The sequence below is a fragment of the Triturus cristatus genome, chromosome 5_1 (assembly GCF_964204655.1).
Source record: "Triturus cristatus chromosome 5_1, aTriCri1.1, whole genome shotgun sequence".
In the NCBI taxonomy this organism is placed as follows: Eukaryota; Metazoa; Chordata; class Amphibia; order Caudata; family Salamandridae; genus Triturus; species Triturus cristatus.
The window spans coordinates 708,640,682-708,663,127 of record NC_140587.1 but is presented as its reverse complement, the minus strand read 5'-3'; the positions used below and the strand labels follow the sequence as shown (position 1 = coordinate 708,663,127).

Sequence of the window (22,446 nt, the reverse complement as noted above, 5' to 3'; positions counted from 1 at the left end):
GGGAATTATAGTTTTATGATTCACATTCTCGTTAATGATGTAAGTGTCCCAGTGCGTATTGTTAACATCCTTTTAACTGGTTGTGCAGTACACTATACATATTTTCACCTTACACATTAAGGATTCAGCTTCTAGGGTGTATCCCCTGAATATTGCAAATGGAATATCATGGCATAAGAATATGGAGGACAAAATATCAAAAGGTAAGTAAGTATAGATTTTCTATAGCTATCTCCGCATATTTGTACCTTGGTGGTATATATCTTCAAGGTCTGCAGATGGGGACTTAGGAATTATAAATCTATACTTCCTCTATATGCACTTACCTTTCTATATTTTGGTCTTCAAAATGTTTTTCATTATATTCTTCTATTAGGAAATTCATATCCTCGCTATTCAGTATCACAATTAGCAGCTAGCAACTGACGTAGACAGGCACAAAAAAGGACACAAAGCCTAACACTTCATATCCCCTTTGGTATCGCTTTGTTTGCCCTAAGTTGGCAGGGTATGCCCAGACGTGGGTCCCTTGCACACTTTGCCACTGGGTTCAAGATAGCCTGGCTGATGAGGGTTATGAACACGAAACCGGTCCCAGGATGCTTGTTTCCGGTCCAGGGAAGACATGGCTTGGCAGTTCGGGCTGGACTGTTCCCATGAGGCACAGGGTCAGACTGATTTGCATATGGCCATGTCTGAACTGGGGTGGTGGAGTGAGCTAAAGAATGATGGATTAAACCCAGATCAGTTGACTGGGGGTGAGTGTTTGATTTGCTCAAACGCTCCGTCCATCATCCCCTTTGGTATCACTTCATATTTGCAGCAGGTAAAGAACCCATTCGGATCTTCAGAACAAATTTCCAGTTGCCAGACAGAACCCATAGTTTGCAGTTATAAAATACAAATTCTTGAGTAAGAAACATGCACGCGGTTGGCTTCTAAACTACTCAATACTCTGTAATCACATCAGTCATCTCAAATGCATACATACCCTTTCTCCTTTTTCTTTTGGTATAACTCGTTTGTGTTCTTTGTCACATTTATTTCCCAGGAGTATTATTTCAACCTCGTCACCTGCTTTCTATGTAAAAAAAATACAGAAGGAAAGAGGCAGCATGTGAAACAGGTGTCTCAAGGGTGAGTGCATACTGTTTTACATCACTTTGTTCACGTGGACTTTTTTAATTAGCAGAAATTATGTGGAGGGAAATACTATAATACTCTTACGTTTAACATGCTAAAGACCCATATTCAGTTGAATATGGCAACCAAAAGAAACACCGACTATCGACATGATTCTCAAAGCAATTTGAGTATTGAAATTCAAGTTACACATGCAAAAAACATTTTTTACGAGTGTAAAGCCATGTTTGTGTTTAAAAAAACAGAGTTTTACAAAGATTCACTCAAATGTATTTTTGAGATGTAAACTGGAAATTGCATAGGTTTTTCCAAGAGTATCTCTAGGACCCTGTGAGTGTTGCACATTCCTAGGCATAGACCATGAGAGTGTTGCACATTCCTAGCCATGGACCCTGCGAGTGTTGTACATTCCTAGTCATGGACCCTGTGAGTGTTGCACATTCCTAGGCATGGACCCTGAGAGTGTTGCACATTCCTAGGCATGGACCCTGTGAGTGTTGCAAATTCCTAGGCATGGACCCTGTGAGTGTTGCAAATTCCTAGGCATGGACCCTGTGAGTGTTGCACATCCCTAGGCATGGAACCTGTGAGTGTTGCATATTGCTATGCATGGACCCTGAGAGTGTTTCACATTCCTAGGCATGGACCCTGTGAGTGTTGCACATTCCTAGGCATGGACCCTGTGAGTGTTTCACATTCCTAAGCATGGACCCTGAGAGTGTTGCACATTCCTAGACATATGCCAGGAAACCTCCTCTGAAATTTACTTCAAACGTAGGAGAAAACCTATCAAAGTAATTGTCCTAATTTTTGTGAATTCAACTCTGTTAGCAGGGAGTCTGCCATTATGACTCTATAGATGATGTTGTAGCCTATGTTCCATAAACAGATAGGGACTTTTTTGTACCCAGAATTATTCATGAGCCACAGTCAAGCCGAGTAACTCAGTGTGGAAAATGACAGGGGTCACAGAGCTCTGTAAATGAGAGAAGGTTCAATGTCGCTATCACTCACGGTGCAGAGCCTACAAACAAAGAGGGTCTCACATAAGCATCTTAGACTAGATAGTGTGTGGCAGGTGGGTTTAGGTAGAGTGCCACACAGTGATCTAAGAAACAATACAGCATAAATGTTGAGGCAAATGTGTGTACAGAACGGTTTTAATAATAACTAACATATATAAAATACATTTACTGTATAAACAGTCAGTTCAGGTCAAATTGAGATTATACGATAGCCAATGCTACACAATATCAAACGTAATACTCAATATACCGCAAAGATTAATTGGGCCAATGGTCCTGCTATGAAAATAGTTATTTTTAACTGAAGTCACTGAAAACGTCAGAGTAGTTGTAAAATATAATACCGCTATACAACTAGGAGACCTGTCTCCATCCGCAATACTGTGAATGGGACTCACTAATGCTCATGAAGTTCTATTAGGCTGGTCCCACATAGGTCTGGGTGAAATGATTTGCTGAAAAGTAAATAGGGTGGAACCCACCCCTTACACAATGGACGGAGGAGGTGCGGCTGACTATAGTTATTCTGAAAGGTTGTCAAGCTGTGAATCATAATGGTCTGATTACAGAGACCCTTTCTGACTTGTAGAGAGAAGGCTGCCAACCTGCAAACCTACATGCTGAAGAAGGATAATTCCAGATCATGATATCCCCCAAGACATCTTCTGAAACTGCACTTGTAATGTCGGGGGCAGATCTAGTCTTCATTATGTTGACCCTTCACTTGCATTCATGGCTTCCTTCGTGCTATACAAAGGTCTCCTACTAAAATGTTGACTATACTTCATCTACTCATTTGAAAACGATGGGCCATATCTATGAACACATTTTCCCATAGACACAGAATTGGTAAAACCCTTTAATACACATGGGCCTAAGTCTTGGCGGAAAAACCTACATTCTGTGCGAGTTTCCCTGTTGTTGCTCGTGGAGTAAGCAAGCCTCTGAAACTGTTAAATCACCGATCAATAAATTGCCTTTTTCTATAAATCCTTCATCTTCAGTTTCATTCATTGTCCTCCTTTATCAATCATGTGTCTTAGCAAACTGAAAAATGGAAGGGTAAGCTGCCCTGTCTTCAACAGAAAATGTATTTTCATGTCCTCAGCTCTGGTAAACTCAGAATCATTTTCTGTTGGTAAAATGCTTACTTTGTCAGACAATTTTCATTTGCTTTACCTCATCAAAATCCCTCTGGTCTAAAGATTCTAAGAATGCACACACTGTGTAACCTTCTGGTAACTTTTATCATTCCTCTGTGCTGATCATCAAGCTCAGAACACAAAAAATATCTCAGTAGCTGAATCATCTCCAGCCTGCCTGCTATTTGTGTCTCTCAGCAATCTAAATAGGCCTCAGTTACATAAGTGAAGATCAATGGACACAAAGATCTGTTCTCTGGTCTTTTTAGTAAGCCAGGGGTGAAAGGACATTAAGCAGTAGGTGCAAATGTCAAGACTAAAATTAAATGGTAATCAGTACAACAATGCTCTTTAATATCGTTACAATACATAGGTTTCTGTAATCCCTGTATAAACGCCAGTTTCTAATTTCTTTATGATCAGTGACTTGGGACACCAAGTCTCCGAAGACCTCAGAACTCTTATGTCACAATGCTCCCTGCCAAAGCCAGCAGCCAAGGTGAAAGGCAGGACAGGTCCCTGAGCTTAATTAAAGAAGCTGTTTAAAGCAACAAAAAGGGAACATTGCTTTTCTTTCTACTGCTCTATTTTTTTTAAGCTCACAAGGACACACAGGGAGAACATGTTTATTTTTTGCACTCTTTGGATAGTTAGAGAAAAGGTAGACTCTTGCTGCATGTTTCTACACATTCTGAGCTAGTGCAGCATTTTTTTAAAACTGACTTGTATTGAACTGTTTCTAATATCGGTTGGCAACAAGTAACGAACTGGTTTTTGATGTGTTTATCTTTTCACTAGTTTTTATTTTTATTCTTCATTTTTTTTTTTAAATACAGTTTTTATTAATTCTACACAAACATACTTAGACATAATTAGGATACTAGGTCTAACAGGGGCGCATCTTATCAATAACAGGCTCTGGCTTCTCCCAAATACAAAGCGCTTGTCCACATCCTACAGGTCTTATGTACCATCCCTCAAAGTAATAGCCCCAGTGTGCACCTAGGTTGTTGAAAAGTAAACTTAGTAGGAGCAGCCAGCTAGCAATAATCAGCATACAAGTGGTACCTGAGCCGCGGCCTGTGAGAAAACTAGGCAAGTCAAAGAGAGAGAGAAAAAAAAAAGGAAAAAACATACAAAACCCCCCTCCATCCCTTACCCCTCCAGCGTTTATACTAACATCAGGGTGCAATACAACAGTTCACAATGCACGTATTAGACGATGTAGACCAGAAAGTTCTGTGGCGTCAAGGATATTTACAATCAGGGATGCAGGAAACATAGCGAGCCAGATACGGTAAAATACAGTCATCAAGGTGGAACAGCTAGGTCACCATCCGTGGAGCCCACATCCAGGCCTTCAGTAAGACCACCAATGCCTCCCAAGCCCTAACAGCCTCCAATGCTTTTTCACTTTTCTCGCAGCTAGCAAGTTGAAGTCTGATAATACCCTCACATTCCACCCACTTATGGAAGTCAACTTTCCACCTCTGAATACTAGGGCCTCGCTTGGATTTCCAGTGTATTGTGATATTTTTGTTGGCCACTATAAGACCCATCACGCTCGGTAATGTCACACAATAGCGTCAACTCCTCCTCCCAATACGTCCCATGCTGGGGGCAAGCCCACATCATGTGGCGGAAATCCGCATCCTCTGTGTTACATCAAGGGCATAGGGCTGTATGTGTACCTAAGTATGTATTAATCTTGGCTGGGGTGAGGTAAGCTCTGTGAAATATAAAAAAAATGGACCAGCTGGAACCGGGCATTCCTAGTGCTTTTCCATGCCCGCTCAACCAGTTCGGCCCAAACCTTCTCAGAGATTTCTTTGCCTAAGTTCTCCTCCCACTTCTGTCGCAATACCGACAACGGAGTCAGCGCCCATAGAGACAGGTACCTGCGCTAGTACTACATACTGACAAGCCATAGAAGTCCGTGGCTCAGCCAACCCTTTTCTCCAGTGCCTTTGGATGGCCGCAACGAGGGCCGTATGAAACAGAATGTCCCCGCAATGCAGATCGTATCTATCCTGCAAGGCATCGAAGGGAAGGAGGGTGTCATCCTCATATAGGTCCCCTAAAGTAGTCAGACCCTCTCCCCCAGGCCATCAGCGCAATCCAGTTGCCCCCATGTGGTAGAGCAGTGCACATAGTCAGGGGGATCTCAGGTGCGTACGCACGCGCAATCTACACCCTCCTCTGACTTCTATTCCAACACAGTCGAAATGTCTGTAGTTCTCTAGTAAGTACTTTGAGATGCAATGGCAGTTGCAAAATAATACGAGATAACACCTGTCCCGTGACCCGCCCGTCCCCCAGTTAATCCGTCCCCCGAAACTCCTGCGCTACTGCTTGGGTAAGCCACTGTAATTTGGCTGCTAAATAATACGTCTCGAAGTCTGGCAAAGCCAGACCACCGTCCGCTTTTGGTCTCATTAGAGTTTTCAGCGCCACCCTTCGCCTGCCAGTAGCCCAGAGAAAACCTGTGATCATTGATTGAAGCTGCTTAAAAATCGATGCAGGGACCCAAATTGGTAGGGTTTGAAAATAATACAGGAGCCTAGGGAGGGCTACCATTTTAAGAAGAGCTACCCGTCCAGCCACCGAAAGGGGCAAGGTCCCTCAGAATTCCAAGTTGCTCTTAAGGCCCACATTACCCTCCAGAAGGTCGGCCTGTGTATGATAAATACGGGTTCCCAGGTATACCAAGCAGCGGTGCTCCCATTGCACCCCATCAATAATTAGAGGGCCCCCATCCGAAGGAGCAGTGGGGTCCAGACATGACTTCGCCCAATTCACCTTGAGTCCCGCGATCCCCTCGAGATCTTGGAGTAAGCGCTTTGCACCGTCGAGGGCATCAGCCGTATTTGCTAGGAACATGAGTAGGTCATCGGTATAAAGTGCGATGTAGTGTGTGATGCCCTCCACACAAAGTCCTGGATATCGTAGCCCCGTCCGAGCCTGAGCTGCTAGAGGCTCCATCGCCAGGGTAAACAACAGGGGGCGAGCGTACACCCCTGCCGCATCCCTCGGCTCACCGCACAGGCATCTGAGATCATCCCTACCGTTTTAACCAGAGCGGTGGAAAATTTGTATAACAACGCCGTCCAAGCCACAAAAGTATCGCCCAATCCAAAGCTACGCATGACCTGAAATGAGAAAGGCCATTCTAGGATGTCAAAAGCTTTTTCAATATCGACCAAGAAAATGGCAGCAGATTCCCTCAGATAAGATTCCGCTTCCAGTAGGCGAAGCAGGCGCCTCACATGGAGGGCGGTGTTCCTTGTCGGGATAAATCCCGCCTGATTCCTTTGGACTAATTGGGCCATATATGGTAGCAACCTGGTCGCCAGGATCCGACTCAAAATCTTATAATCAGTAGTAAGCATGGACAGTGGTCGATACGCGGTCCTATCAGAGGGCGACTTCCCTGGTTTCAGCAACGGAATAATAATAGCCTTGCGAGTAGTGACAGGTAGTTGTCCAGCACTCCTCGCCTTGTTATAAAGCGTGACTAACTTAGGGGCCAAGAGGTCAATGTAAGTCAAATAAAACTCAACCGGCAGGACATCCACCCCAAGGGTCTTCTTATTTGCCATATGTTTGATTGCTCCCCGAACTTCCCCTATCGTTATATCCTGGCCTAGCAACTTCGCCTTCGTACCATCAAGCTTCGGAAGGTCAGCTGCGGCTAGAAACTCCCCAAGAACCTCATCGTTCAGGGTCACCTTGCTCTAACAGAGATCTGTGTAATATGCATGAAATTGATCATTAATCCCCTGTTGAGTATAGTGAATGTCTTCCGTTGGGCTGAACAATTCTAAGATAACCGTCCCCCGTGAGCAGGGTTGGCCAACCAAGCCAACAACGCGCCAGATTTATCTCGCTCTGTATGAGCACGCGCCAGAAACTTTTTATAGTAGCAGCAGCACTACCTCTCCACCCGTACTGCAACTTGCTCCCTCGCCTTTAATAAGTCACGCTGTCTGTTAGGCCGCTCAGGCAGGTCACGTTCCACCTCCCGCAAGCATAGATCCGCTACCTCTATTTCTTGCAATAGGGTCTTGAGTACCCCCAACATGTTGGCAATACAGTGCCCCCTCACCACAACCTTAAAGGCAGCCCACTCCACAGCAGAAGAGGACGCCGTGCCCGTATTGTCAAGGAAATTTTGGGTGATGCCAGCCCCCACCACCTCCCAAAAGACCTGATCTTCCAGGAGCTCTTGATTTAAATGCCAAGTTGGGATAGCGGGGCGCGCCTGGGACCAGTGTAGCGGTAGAAGCAGTGGATTATGAGCTGAGATTGTCCTGGTAAGGTATTCGCTATGCTTAACTGACGGATGTATATCTGGGGAGCACAGTATCGCATCTAACCTAACATGGAGCTCATGCAGCGCATCGAGAAGTAAGAATAATCCCGCTCTCCCGGATGAAAGGCCCGCCACACGTCAACCAACCCCGATCGGAGCTGCCAATCGCTCCTTGCTTTGGAGATCCTATGAATAGGAGCATCAGGGAGAGGTGGGTGCGATCTATCCAAGGAGACATCAGGAACGGAATTAAAGTCCCCACCCATAATCACTGATCCAGTCAAATATGTTGCCAATTTCCCAGATAATTGTGCGAAGAAGGCCGGTTGTTCCGCGTTGGACACATATATACTACCCAGTACCACATCCTTACCACTAAGCCGCCCCGCCACCATCACATATTTTCCTTCTGGGTCTGCTAACTGCTGCACTGGGTGGAAAGGCGCCCCCGCTCTAACCCATATTAATACTCCCCACGCAAAGGAAGAGAAAGCGGTGTAAAAAATCTGGCCGGCCATCTACGCTGCAGGGCGAGACCCTTGTGGCTCATGATGTGCATCTCCTGAAGGAAGGTGATTTGAATCCCCCGTGCACCAAATAAGCATGTATTTGGTAACGGCACACCATACAATGCATACCCCTGACATTCCATGACATACATTTCAAGTCAAGCAATGAACCCATAAGTAAGCTGTGTACAGTCCCCTAGTTGACTCCATATAGTGACACGCCGATTCCCCAACAGCACCCCATTAAAAAGAAGAAAAAAAAAACAACTCCCCCTCCCCAGAACAGGCACTAAAACACTAGTCTCCATTAAAACTAACTAAACCTTCAGTGTCCTCTAGTAGCTACAAAGGATCAACTGGGAAGGTATCTGCAAGCCGACGCTGTTTGGCTATGTAACCCACAACCGAAGCAGCGCCATTCCACTGGCAGCACACATTTCGCCTCGAACCTGAGGGCAGAGTACGACTGTCCCCCACCACCCCACCGACCTACCTGCGAAGGCAGATACAATGCAATGTCAAGAGGCCAAAGAGGTGTAGAAGCGTGAGAAAGAGAAGGAGTAAAAGACAGAGCGAGGTAGCACCAGAGAGGCAACAAAACATTCAAATAATGTCATCAGCAGTCCCAGGGGTAACGTGTGTCATCATTGGACACATCAGAGGCTGACTCATCCAACACTTTCTCCGAGCCAGGGTCCACTCCAGAAGACGGTTTAGGATCTTGCAATAGCTCGGACACCACCTTGAATGCGCCCACCCTCTCCCTCTCCCTCTCCGTCTGGGAGGCACTGGGTGCCTGTCCGAAACGACGTCAGCGTCCTGCTCACCGAGTCTCTTGGGGACACGGCTCATCCACAGCAGGGGCGGCTCTCAGCTCCGCCGGTCGGCGGCCTGTTTTGTAGGCTTTGATCCAGTCCCAGGCGTCTTGAGGGTTCTCACAAAAATGAGCCTTGCCATCCAGAGCTATCTGCAGACGTGCTGGAAACATCAAGGAGTACTGAAGTCCCTCATCATGCAAGGCCCTCCTTACTGCTAAAAACGATGTGCGGCGGCGGCACTGGACCTCTATCGCATAGTCAGGGAAAATCGACACTTTGGAGTTGTCCATTGTGTAGGGTCCCGTGGAGCGCGCCCTCTGCAGCAGAAAATCCCTGTCTTTATAATGTAGGAGTCGAGCAACCACCGGGCGGGGAGGCCTCCCAGGCGCTGGTGGACGGGCAGGGTCCCGGTGGGCCCTCTCCAGAGTGTAAAATTGAGTCAGACCAGCATGCGCCACCACATCCCGGAGCCAGCTCTCCTGATAGTCAATCATGTTGGCCCCTTCCACTCCCTCCGGCAATCCCAGCACCCAAATGTTATTCCTGCGATTGCCCCTCAGCATCTTCAGCTCTCCTCTCCAGCAGCTGAACTCTTTGAGAGATGTCGCCCATCTGCGCGAAACGGGATTGCTGCACCGGTGTCATGTCCGCCAGGGAGGCCTCTGTCTGCTTTACACGGTCCGCCAACTTAGTTTGCTCTGCTTGGAGGAGCCCCAGCCCCACCGCCACGTTAGCAATATCTTGATGCAGAGTGTTTTGGGCCAACTGTTGTTTTACTAAACTGTCAGGCGGGGGCTCCGGTGACTCCCGCCCCCTCCTCTCCGACGCTGATTCTTCAGGGTCTTGAGTAATGCCCGTCTGCTTACCCCTGGGTTTCCCCATCTCGCCAGGCATGTCCCGTCCTCAGCTAGATGCCAAGTAGCAGTTGCGCCCCCCAGTGCCGATCCCGCAGCAGATATGAGTGACAACTTCTCGCACTGGAGCAAGTTCTCTGTCCAATCACGCCATTGCCTATAGGCTGCGCAGATCCCCAGGTCCAGCTCTCAATGACCAAGCCGTATGAGCAGGTCCAAGCCCCAAGGCACCAACCCCTTCGAACACTGCTAGGGGCCGCACCCGAATGCTCTCCAGGTACACGAGCAGTGCGTTGCAGCAACGGGGAGGGCAAAGCTCAGGCACCACGCCAGCAAGATCAGATTCCTCACAAAAGTTCCAGGAGTCAAGGGGCCCGCAGAAGAAGTCTGATCACAACCTCTCCTTACTTCTACTCATAGTCCTAGGGCGGGGTCCTTCAGAGATGGGAGCATGAGTGGCCTTATTCGCAGACCCAAGATCAACAGAAGGTGCTCAGCTCCGTGGCAGGCTCTCCCGATGGTCTCCTCCCAGTCCCCAGCAGGCGCAGCGGTACTTGCGGTGGGTAATTGCCCCAGCCGTGCCCCCGTCCACAGCCGCAATCTTCTCCCGGGTGCCTCCGTCAATGCTCCCCCAGGTTATGGCTCCAGGCTGTAGCAGCGCCCCCTCAATGGTGCTCCGGTTGTGGTAGGAATGACAAAATGGTGCCAGCCGCACTCGGCACTATCTCAGCGGCGGCCAGGAGCTCCAGACGGGCCTGTGCAGGCGAGGGCCCTCATCAACGCCCCACACAGTTCCAAAGCCCTGGCAACAACGTGAGGCAGCAGCCCCATCTCTGCCTCCAGGGTTGCAAGGAAACTTCGAGGGGCCCTGGCGCAGTACGCAAGCTGCCACCGTGGGAAAGATCACCCCAAGTTGTTCTCCCCGCCACCTTTCCTCGTTGGCACTCTCACCGCAAAGTCGGGTAGAAGCGGCAGGATTAAGTTTGCAGCTTCCGCAGGTACCGGCTCAGGCAGCTCGAGGCAGCTGCCGCCGCCATCTTAGGGTAGGGAGCTGGAGCTGCTTCGATCCCCCAGCCCGGGCGCCTCAGCACTGCAGGTGCCCAAGTCCTCCGTAGAACCAGCCCAGATGCTTCCCAGGGTCAGCGGGCCAGATAGATGCCCTCGGGTTCAAGGAAAAGGCAGTTTAGCAGGATAATTGGCCGGCACGGAGCTCCAAGCTCATGCGTCCGTCGCCATCGGCTCGCTAGCCACGCCCCTTTATTTTTATTCTTCATGTTTGCAAACATGCATGCTCTCTCATATGAAAGAGCTACGCCCCAAGGTTTTAAGTGGTTTGTGAGAAAGGGAATGATGGTGTGACCATGTATTATATGAGATAAAGTTCCCCTTGGCATACAGGATAAGAATATTGCAAGTCACCTTGGAGTTCCATAACCTTATAAACAAACTTAGCCTTTAGCCTCGTTCCTCTATATAGTTATGGAACTCCTGTGTGACTTGCAACAGTCCTATAATGTACAGCAGAGGGTACTTTATCTCTTATATCACGCATGCACCAATCTATAGTTAAGCAGGAGTTGCTACTAATGCTGAATCTGAAATACCTTTTCTTTCATGCATGCATGCCTTATTTTGCAGAGGAGTTATTACTGGCAGTGTTTTAGAGTATCTCTCTCTCTCTCTCTCTCTCTCTCGCTCTCGCTCTCGCTCTCTCTCTCTCGCTCTCTCGCTCTCTCGCGCTCTCGCTCTCTCGCTCTCTCGCTCTCTCGCGCTCTCGCTCTCTCGCTCTCTCGCTCTCCCAGCTCACTTGAATGGATGTGATTAAGGTAACAATAGCACTAACATCACACCGTCTCCGACATTTTTGGCAATTTGGTCAGGCTGGAGGTGGCACATCATAGGGCAAGGATGTCCTAGGACTGTAGGTTGCATGTTATCAAGGTCTGTTTGTGTGGTCATTATGCCATTTGGCTGTCACACTATCACACAAGCATGCTCATGCTGCGTTACTATTTCTATAGCTTGTGATCTTGCTGACAGCATCATAATTATCACATTGACCACAAACAGCAGAGCTTCATTATGTTCAGTGCTGAGAAGCAGCTGTATCTATGGCATTTTTACCAGGTAACCAAGCATTAGCTACATAAAGCTGGTGCGAACACTATGAATTTTACACCCTCACTCCCACAGCTCGTCATTCATCCTTGGTTGATAGCAGGTGCTTTACAGAGGCTGCGTTTGCTGCAGTCTTGCCTGGAGCATGGGAAGCTCTTTTTCATCTTGCTGAGTACTCCCCAAGTTTTATCTGCAGCAGTACTGCAAGGCACTTACCCTGCCACAATTGTTGTGGCAGTACCAGCGGACATAGTGTGTCAAAGTCTCCTTTAACCGGTACCAGGCTTCCTTGGTGGCTGCAGCCTGGGCACGCTTAGCAGCAAGCAAAGTAGAAGGTTAGCGGTGCGAGATTGGCGCTTGGATGTGTTGCTGCATAGTGTAGACTCTAAGGGTCCCATTATGAGTAGTCCTTTATTTCTACAAAATGGTACCGGGGCCAGAACTAAGGATACTGGACAATATCTCCCCGTGAGAAAACAGAGTGAAGAATAACATGTGGGCCCAGTAATGTCCGGTACAATACCACGCTGTCTCCTTTCTGGGGAACAAAATGGGCCCAAATTCACAAATTCAAATCCTGCGGGGGCTTTTTCTTCAGCCTGTGGTGGGACCAAAATGGGCCAAGGGGACGCAGGAGGACAGTTTCCTTTTTCGGTCTCGCCTAGCAGCGCGCATGCGCTGCTTGGAAAAAGACCTTTAGCCATCGATGCAGTTTGTGTCCCACAAACGTGCACGTGTTGCATTGCCTGCAATGGCAACGCGTGCACATTTGGCGATTCCCTTGCAGGAGCGAGCTTTGGCACCATATGTTTGTAATTAAATTACAAACACATGGTGCCCTGGCATGAATGCATGGTAGAAGGCACAGTGTGAAGCGAAGTTAACGTCTCCGCAAAACCAGCACAAGACTCTATAATTAGCAGCCAGTGGCAGTGATGAAACACGTGAGGGCAGCGACGAAGAATGAATGCAGCACGGACCTTTTCAGATCGCCTATGTGCTTGGAGGTGAGGAGACCAATTGTGTTCTGCTGCCCTGACAGTTGCATCAATGAGCGATGGTGCTTATAGGAAATCGTACAACAAACACACTTTCAGTGCCCCCGTCTCTTCTTAAGAGGGGCGTGCCCCACAGATTGTAGAGCTATTTTATTGCTGCATTTATATAGCTCTCAATAGCCCTATATGGGCACCTAAACCCTTGCCTACATGGGCCGCAAGTTACGTTGTGTAGGCCGTGTGTTTGGAAGGGTGCTGTCTTTCTTCTGTTTTAGTGTGGGAAGTGACTCCATGACAGTGCTTGATGACTACCGAGGTGTGGTTATGGTATCAGAGCTTAGGAATGTGGTGGATGGTGGGCTGTAAGAGCTAGATGTCACGTTTCTGGTTTCAAAAGAACTGGGAACAGTGAGCGTGAGACAGACTGCACTGCTTGCATTAGCAAAGACTGAATTGCACCGAAGGGCACACCAAATGCAACGCCCATTACACAATCACTAGCAGCAATAGACTTCGTGTTTCCGTGAAATAGGGTGTGTGCATACACTGGGCTAGGCAGATCAAAGCAAACAGTGTCTGTGTTAGACCCCACCCACCCTTTAATCTGATAACATCTTCAGTTTCTACATTTAAAAAATGATGCAATCTCCTGATAAACAGGCACCAGCAGTGCGAGTGCAGCGTTTGGACTAGAGATGTTATGGTCAGTGTCTGGCAACGGTTGTCGTACTTTAATCTCTGTGACCGCGTAGGGGACAGGGCCCCACCCCTGTCTATCCTGGTATTAGCGAACCGCAAATGGTTAATGCGGTATGTACAAGTGCTTTGTATACCGTTCTAGCTATGAATGCACTGTGTACACGTTATTCTGCATCACTACGCGGGTTCCATTTTGGAAGCGGTGGCCATCTTGTGATTGCCCTCACATAGGCTATAATGAAGCAAATACGGGCCTCACAGCACATTTGCCTTTCCATGACTCTTCTGTGACCTGGGCAGCTTGGCTCTGCTGCCCCAGGTCAAACTGGTCTCACGAGCTCCCCTTCCTCCGGCCACCTGTGATTAGCATCAGGGCTTGACACGCCATAAAGTCCTTTCATCCCACACAAGCCTCTGGCTAATCACTTTCACACCTGACTGTTCCTGCTTTATGACTTGTTTCTATCAACAGGAGCTGCCCGTGTTTTATTGGGGCCTATCGATATCTGATGTGGGATCTGAACCTTGCTGTGTAAATAATTGTGGGCTGGCTTAACTGGAATGTGGGATGGTCATCATGACTCTGCTCTTTCGTTTGAAATGTACACTTGTATATTGCCGTATCATAAATCTAGGAATGTATGCCTGAAGCAGGAAAAAGTGTATTTAAGAAGAAGTCCGTTTCTATGATTTTTAGCAGTCTCCTGAGAACATACACGCTGTTGTACTTCTAGGATACCTGTAATTGGTCTGCAGCCAATAAATGAATCTTTGACTTCACCCAGAAGACTCTGTGTTTCTGTAGGTCTGGAACAGGGAGAACCCAGAAGTCATAGGGTGTGTGCCCCTGCACCGCTGGGTTTAAAATACCCAGTACTTCAGTTTGGCGCCCAACGTGGGGCGATTTCAGCGGTACCAGTCCAAGCCAGAGGTTCGTGAGGAGCTTCGTGTGGAAATTCCGGAGGAAGGCCGCCACTTCATCGACCCCTGCATGTCGACGTGGTCCGAAAGTCTTTTCTGCGAGGTTCTCCGCGTCCCGACGGCTACGAAGGACTGCTGCCCTGATTAATCGACCTGTTTTGGACCCTTGACGAGTTTTGATAGAGCGAAACAATCGAGAGAGTCTTCTGGTGACGCCATCGATCATCAATATTCAGTTAAGTATAAGTGGAGCGTCTCCCATTTGTTTGGTATCCCTCGGGATCGTTTTGATTTGGAAATTTGGAGTTTGCAAACGCCAAAGCCAGAGGACTCGTGTATTCACGAGACTATCGTAATAGATAATCCTTTGACGTTTGGATCTAGACTAGTGAGCGAAGATGCCTGGTTCTAGAATATTTGGTAGATTGTTTTGTTTGGGTTGTGGAAGAGATTTCCAGCTGGAGGAATCATGTCCGGTTCCTCCGGTTGGAACTCCAACTTATGAGCTCTATGTAAAACATGGCGTAGGCCCCATTGCATATAACGAAGTATGGATCCACTACACCAGAAAAGACGGTGTTTTAAAATGGCCCCAAAATGGTAGTTTCGATACCGATATTTTAGATAATTTGGAAATTAAATTGTTTAAAAAGAAAGCCCGGCCGGCGATGTTTGATTCTTTCCGCTTATGGCGGAAGGAAGCCAAACAGAAGGAAATTAAGCTAGCGAAAAAGAATAAGAGAGAGAAAGGTATGACGGTAATGCAAGCAGCTGTACAATTCAAGGACAATGAGGAGGAACAGATGAATGAGCAATTGCACAGACAGCGTAAGTTAGGGATCGACAAATGTTACCCAGCTTTACCGCACTCTAAGCAGAATGAGTCCGAAGAAAAGGAGAAAGATCCCCTGATGTCGCATTTGTTGAGTTCGCCACCCCCGTATGCTCAAAATGCCACGGCGCCTCCCCAGCTTGTGAATATGCCACCTCCAGTTAATATACTGCAAGCCTTGCCGCTACCGCCAGCTGCTTCGCAGCCGGCTCCTATCCCTATAGCGCAGCCCTCTCAAGGGCCGCCAGTTGTGTTTCCAACTGCCCCCGCGCTTCCTGCGACTTTGTCTAATTCAGCAGCTGCCTCCCCTGACACTCTTCCTTGCACCACTCCAGTACCTGTTTCTACATCCTCTTTTCTCCCCTCTGTTTATCCCCCTGTTTTCGCCTCAACTTCTCCTTCAGCGCGACAGCGTTTAGCTAATGTGGTTACTACGTTAATGTCGCCTCTCTTTGAGTCATCCGGTGCGACTCCTGCCTTACAGCGTAAGCAATTGCGCAGTCAATTGCCTAACCCCGATGAGAAAAAGGTAATAGATCGCATGGCGCGTAGATGGATTGTTTTCCCTTCACTATATGATGTGGAATCAGTTGTCAACGTTTTCCATCAATGGGATGCCCCAAAACAGAGGTATGTCTTTGAGAAAATGTGCGAAATTCTCTGTGAGGAATTGGATGATAGGGGTAAAGACCCAAGCCTGCAGGAGTTGTGTCGAGTGAGATTTGATTTTGGAACTGGTACCATTGTGGATCGCGATGTAGATAAAGCAGTTGCGGTTGTATTATCCTTCAGGAATGATGATTGTCAACAGTCATTGTTTGAACCTGATGTCCCTGTGGGAAACAGGGTAAAAGCACGCCAATATCCGATGCGTGAGGTTCCCCCAGTTTGGAGACCTGCTGAACCAAATGCTAATCCACCTGTCTTTGCACATTTTCAGCGTATTTGGGTACATGTTCCATGGAAAAGATCTGAGGTGTTAGCACTTAAGCAGACATTGCCTGATCCCCGTAAAAACCCTACCGGTTATTATAAGGAGTTGTCACAAACTGCAGAATCCTGTGTAATGAATCTGGCTGATATAGATATGCTGTTTGGGAATGTGGTTCCACAGCCTTTGTGGGGATCCATTCGTAATATGGATCATGCTGCAGAACTAGGGGACACATGGGCTAACATCATCGCTGCTGACGCTAGACAGATTGGTGGCGCGAAACCAGAGCCTTTAATAGCAGAACTCCCTGGTAGAATCATCACGTATATGAAGACAATAATGCCCGCGATGCGCGTAAATTGGGATAAGCTATCTGCATGCAAGCAGAAGAAAGATGAGACAGTGTCAGTCTTCTTTACCAGGTTTGAAGAAACGTTTATTGACCACAGTGGGCAAGATATGAGTACTGAGGGTGGCCAACGGTTATTTGTGGATAAATTTGTGCAGAATTTACTTCCTGACCTGTGTAAAAAGTTAAAAGATTCAGAAAGTTCTTGGGCTGTTTCCTCTTCAGCGCAAATACTGGCTACTGCACAGTATTATGAAAACAGAGATAAAGACGAGAAAGATAGAACAGAAAAGAAAATGAAAGAACTAAAAACAAAGGTCCTTCTACAGTAGGCCTATCCGCCACGTGGAGGTCAGAATAATTATAGGCAACCCCAAGGTGTCTATCACCAACCCCCACAATTTCAGAACAATCAGCAAATGAATGGGTATTATCAACCACGTGTCCCTGTAGGTCCCAACCAATGTTCATACTGCAAAGAGGAAGGACATTTTAAATATAGTTGCCCTAAATTGATGCAGCGTAAAGGCAATATGTATGGCGCAAGAGGGAGGGGTGGTCAGCAAGCTCCTAGAGGCAGAGGGCGTGGGAATGTTCCCCAGAACGCGCGTCCTCTTCCGCCTCAAAATACCATCAATAGCTTTGATCAGCAAGCCAACGCGATTAGTAATACAGCTCAGTACTACAATAATGATTATTATGCAGAGGACGGCGATGCAGAAAATAATGATTACTAGGACAACCGTAGACAGAGAGAGGGAGTTGTTTCAGTGCCAGTGGATCAGAGCGGACCGTATGTTGAGGTGACTACAGCAAATGTAACGGAGCCCTTTCTGCTAGACACTGGTGCTGCAAAGAGTTCAATCATGCATTCAAAACTCCCTGGCGCACCTTTGTCTGGCGATATAAATGTTTCAGTAGGTTTTTCTGGCGCCCCAGTTAGGAACCCGATTTCTAGTCCCATGTCACTTTCTATTGGACCTTGCGAGCTGAAAGCACCCCTGATCCTAACAACAGGTTGTGGTGAAAATTTGCTAGGGTTAGATTTGTTAAAAAGATTGCATGCTACACTGTATTGTTCACCGTCAGGAGTACAACTTACATTAGGCAGGAAAGTTATTTCCCCGATGTACCTGTCTAAAAATACAATGCCGCCTGAATTGTCATCCCTTCCGGATGTCCTTTGGGCTACTGGTCCCAATGATGTGGGCCTCTTGGAGATACCGCCATACGTGGTAACTTTAAAGGCTAATGTCAGACTGCCACGTATTCCCCAGTACAAGATCTCTAATGAAGGCCAGAAAGCATTGTTAGACATTGTCAGCGACTTGATTAATAAGGGTGTAATTGAAGAGACAAGAGGCAACGTTTGCAATAGTCTGATTTTGCCTGTCTTAAAACGAACGGACCCTTCACAGCCACCTGTTTACAGATTTGTGATTGATCTTAGAGAGGTTAATAAGATTGTTGTGCCACAGTTTCCAGTTGTCCCTGATATAACTGCCTTGTTAACGATGATTCCAGCCTCTGCTGCATGGTTTTCAGTGATCAATTTAAAGAATGCTTTCTTTAGCATCCCAATTGCAGAGGAGAGCAGAGACATTTTTGGCTTCAGTCTGGGAGGCCGAAGCTTCCGCTTCAAACGCGCTCCCCAGGGCTACTGTGAAAGTCCATCAATATACAGCCAAGCTTTGAAAGCGCAGCTTGATGCACTTGTTTTACCTAGTGACGCTATCCTGATTCAGTACGTTGACGATTTACTAATTGCCGCGGATACTGAGAAGATCTGCAAAGAAGCCACATTATCATTGTTGCGTCATTTATCTGCTTTCCATCACAAAGTGTCTCTCTCAAAGCTGCAATATTGTCGACAAGAAGTGACCTACTTAGGTCATCTCTTGTCGAAGGAGGGAAGGAAGCTGACCCCAGAAAGAATTCAAGCCATTGCACAGTTGAGTGTGCCAAGAACACAGAGAGAAGTGCGTGCTTTCTTGGGCATTACCTCATACTGTAGGCACTGGATCCCAAATTTTTCCCTGTTGGCAAAACCTTTGTTAGCATTAACATGCAAAGACACACCGAGTCCTATCCCATGGTCTGAAGAGTGCCAGAAAAGCTTTGTGGAATTGCGCAATGCATTATGTTCAGCTCCTGTGTTGGGTACCCCTGACTACAGCAAGCCTTTTACATTGTATGTTCACGAGAAAGATGGTTGTGCGTTATCAGTGTTAACACAGCCTTTTGGCGACAGACCGCGCCCATGCGCATATTTTTCATCAACCTTGGACCCTGTAGCGAGGGCATTGCCAAGCTGTCTGAGAGCGACAGCTGCTGCAGCTATGTCTATCCGACAATCTGCTGGTCTGGTAATGGACAACACATTGATCGTTATGGTTCCACATGCTGTAGACACATTATTAAACAGGACCAAGACACAACACTTGACTAGTGCGCGATTATCAGGCTATGAGCTTACACTGTTAGCAAATCAAAGAGATGAATCCAGCTACGTTATTGCCAAATCCAGCAGACCTAGATGAGATTGAGCAACATGACTGTCTGTTCAGAACAGAAGAAGAGACGAAAGGGAGAGTAGATCTAAAAGATACTCCCCTGACTGAGTGTGATGGTACTTTATGGGTGGATGGTTCGTGTTTCAAGCTCCCTAATGGTGACACGACTGCTGCATATGCTATCACGACTTTACACACGGTTGTGGAAACTGCACGAGTGCCACATAATTCGGCCCAAGCAGCAGAATTAATCGCCCTCACAAGAGCATGCGTGTTGTCTGAAGGAATGAGAGTGAATATATACACCGATAGCCAGTACGCCTTTGGCGTGGCTCATAGTTTTGGGCGATTGTGGAAAGAACGTGGGTTCCTGACGTCGCATGGAGCTAAAATTCAGAATGGCAAGTTGGTGAATGATCTCCTTGAGTCACTGACCCTACCGTTGCAAGTTGCGATTATGAAATGCAGGGCGCACAGGAAAATCACAGATGATGTTGGACGTGGGAATGCGTTTGCTGATGAGATCGCGAAAGAAACAGCACAGAATGTAAAGACTAGAATGTATGTTGCAGGCCCCGCAAGATGGGTTGATGATGTTGGAATGTGTGAAAACACGATAGAGAGTGTGAAGTCGCTTCAAGCTGAAGCTACAGAGAAAGAATTAAGCAAGTGGAGAGAAAGTGTGGGTAAGTTGGATGAGAATGGTTGTTGGATTGATCTGACAGAACATAGGCGATGGTTGTTACCTGATGCATATGTGCTTCCAGTAGTTACAATGGCACATGGAATGGCACATATCAGTACGAAAGGTATTTGCAAGTTGTTGGCTCCAGTATGGCAGAATGCTGGAATTCCCAAGTGTGCAGAGAATGTGGTCAAGAATTGTATGGTATGTCTGAAGTATAACCCTGGTAGGGGAACCCCAACTCCAGCTGGTCATTTTGCACCCCCATCATACCCATTTGAAGTTTTGCAGCTGGACTTTATCCACATGGAAAGGTGCAACAACCTGAAATATGTATTGGTGGTTGTCTGCGCTTTTTCAAAATGGCTAGAGGCCTATCCTCTAAAAGATAACACTGCCCTATCCACAGCCAAAGCCCTTGTGAAAGAATTCTTCCCTAGGTTTGGAATGCCAAGAATGGTGTGGTGTGATAATGGAAGTGAGTTTGTGGGTGAAGTGATGAAGAATGTGTGTGAGGGGCTAGGTATTAAGCAGAAGTTCCACGCTGCAAATCACCCCCAATCAGCTGGATTAGTAGAGCGCTACAACGGCGCTCTAAAACTTAAACTGGCCAAAATCCAGGCGAGCACCGGTCTTAAATGGCCTGATGCTCTGCCTTTAGCACTCCTGTCCACCAGAATGACCGTACACTCACGAGTGGGACTTAGTCCTTACGAAGTGGTTTTTGGCCGCCCGGCCAACGTATGGGGTGTACCAAGGCCTACGAAATTCAGTGAGATCGAGCATCCAGTACTACTTGATTACTTGTATGATTTGACTGTTAAACTACGTGTTTTACATCAACAGGTGCATGATACTCTTCCCCAAGCTTCTGAAACTCCTGGACACCCTATCGACCCTGGCACATGGGTGCTGATTAGAAATTTCCAGCGCAAGAGCAACGACGAGCCTCGTTGGGTCGGCCCCCACCTTGTACTTCTGTCAACGAGATCAGCGGTTCGGGTGAAAGGGAGAAAGAATTGGGTCCATGGCAACCACTGCAAGGTAGTCCCCTTGCCCCTGCCATATGACCAGTGGGTCCAGGAGGGTATCGCCGACTCCGAAACAGACACTGTACCTCGTTTTGTACCATTCAGTGATGCACGCATAAAAGGCACAGTTTCAGACCAAGAGAGTAACGATATTTTGCAAGAAGCTGTGCCACCATCAAGTCGATTGGACACCACAGAGCCTGAACTTTTGTTCCAGGATCAAACAGCATCTGGCCGTCTCCGCTACAATTTGAGACCAAGGCCTATGGACAAATAAAGATTTCCTTACTATTTTCTTTTTTCGACATTATAAGCTCTCCCATCTGAAGGACTTTCTTGATTTTTGTTTTTCGAACCACCATCCGGGTTCAGCCGCAGGGTCGCGGTGCCAAGACTTTGCGGTACAGGCCGAAGACGTTAGGTCAACGGTTCTGGTTGGTCTAGGGCGTTTCCCTGGACTGACAGGCGTACTCCTTGGCAGAAGAAACTCATCCGCCGCGAGCGGCCCGATTAGAGGATGGAGTTTTTTAAGATGGAGAGACCCGTTGAGGAAATGAACTTTAAAGCAAGGATGTGTAAAACTATAAAGAGTAAATGTTTTGTATTTTTGTGCCTATTTATACTATGTAGTATAATAATGTTCATCGTTGGATTTGTATTTTTTCCTCTCAAAAGCCCATTGCACCCACTGTACAGCCTATACCTCTTTCTACTGCCTCCTCACACTCTTTTCACCCTCTGCCTGAACATGAACAAACCAGACGATCAGAGTTTGTAAATAACTCGTTTATTCAGCTCTTGCACCAACACCAACTAGTAATGAATACAACCAATTGCTGGGTGTGTGGGTTAATGCCACATACCATTAATAAGGGTATTCCCTATTTGGTGCTGCCATTTAGTTACAATGGATCGTCATGGGCATTCCAGACCATGTTTCTCTATGCTCTAGATACGTACTCCCCCCGACAACCGCGTTCCATCAGACCTATCACCAATAATAAGGCTTTGATGAAAGGAGTTGCCGATATGAGCAGAGATATCGATGCATACTCGTCCATACCCAAGGAAGAATTGAGACCTTATGTAGGATGGAACGCAACGGGGTATAGTATTAGTCTGGGTGAAAGACAGCGAAAAATCTCATCCCCAATCTGGGTCGTACCCCACATAGGTCGGTTCTGCTTACAGGGTAATGGTCAGAATCCTAGAGCTCAACTGGGGAGAAGTGACTGTACTGAAAGGTACACTTTCCCATCACAGTTTTCTCCTGCGTTTTTGGCTGCCAAGGGCACATATTTCATCTGCAATGACCGAGCATATACATGGTTGCCCCCTGATTTCTCGGGCACATGTTATATCGCGAACTTGCTACCGCCAACATTTACTGCTGCCTCTGACTATCACAAGACTAGAGTTGTGAGGGGCGTAATTAGTAAGGAGGATACTGCCGGTCAGGAAGCGGGAGACTTCTTCTTGGGTTTCCTGCCGTTTTGGAGACCTATGGTAAATAGTAGGAACCTGAGACAACTGACTCGTGTGGTTGAATCCACTGTCAATGTA

At 47.2% G+C, this 22,446-nt stretch overlaps 1 protein-coding gene across 1 annotated transcript in view; it reads right to left on the bottom strand.

Annotated features, from left to right (window-relative positions):
* The window catches only part of LOC146831392 (ras-related protein Rab-10-like), a 129,672-nt gene that overhangs the window by 41,283 nt on the left and 65,943 nt on the right, over positions 1-22,446 (bottom strand). Inside the window, exon 4 of the mRNA XM_085605690.1 lies at positions 992-1,081. Within this exon, the coding sequence (XP_085461816.1) occupies positions 992-1,081 (90 nt within the window). The remainder of the gene's footprint in view (positions 1-991; positions 1,082-22,446) is intronic.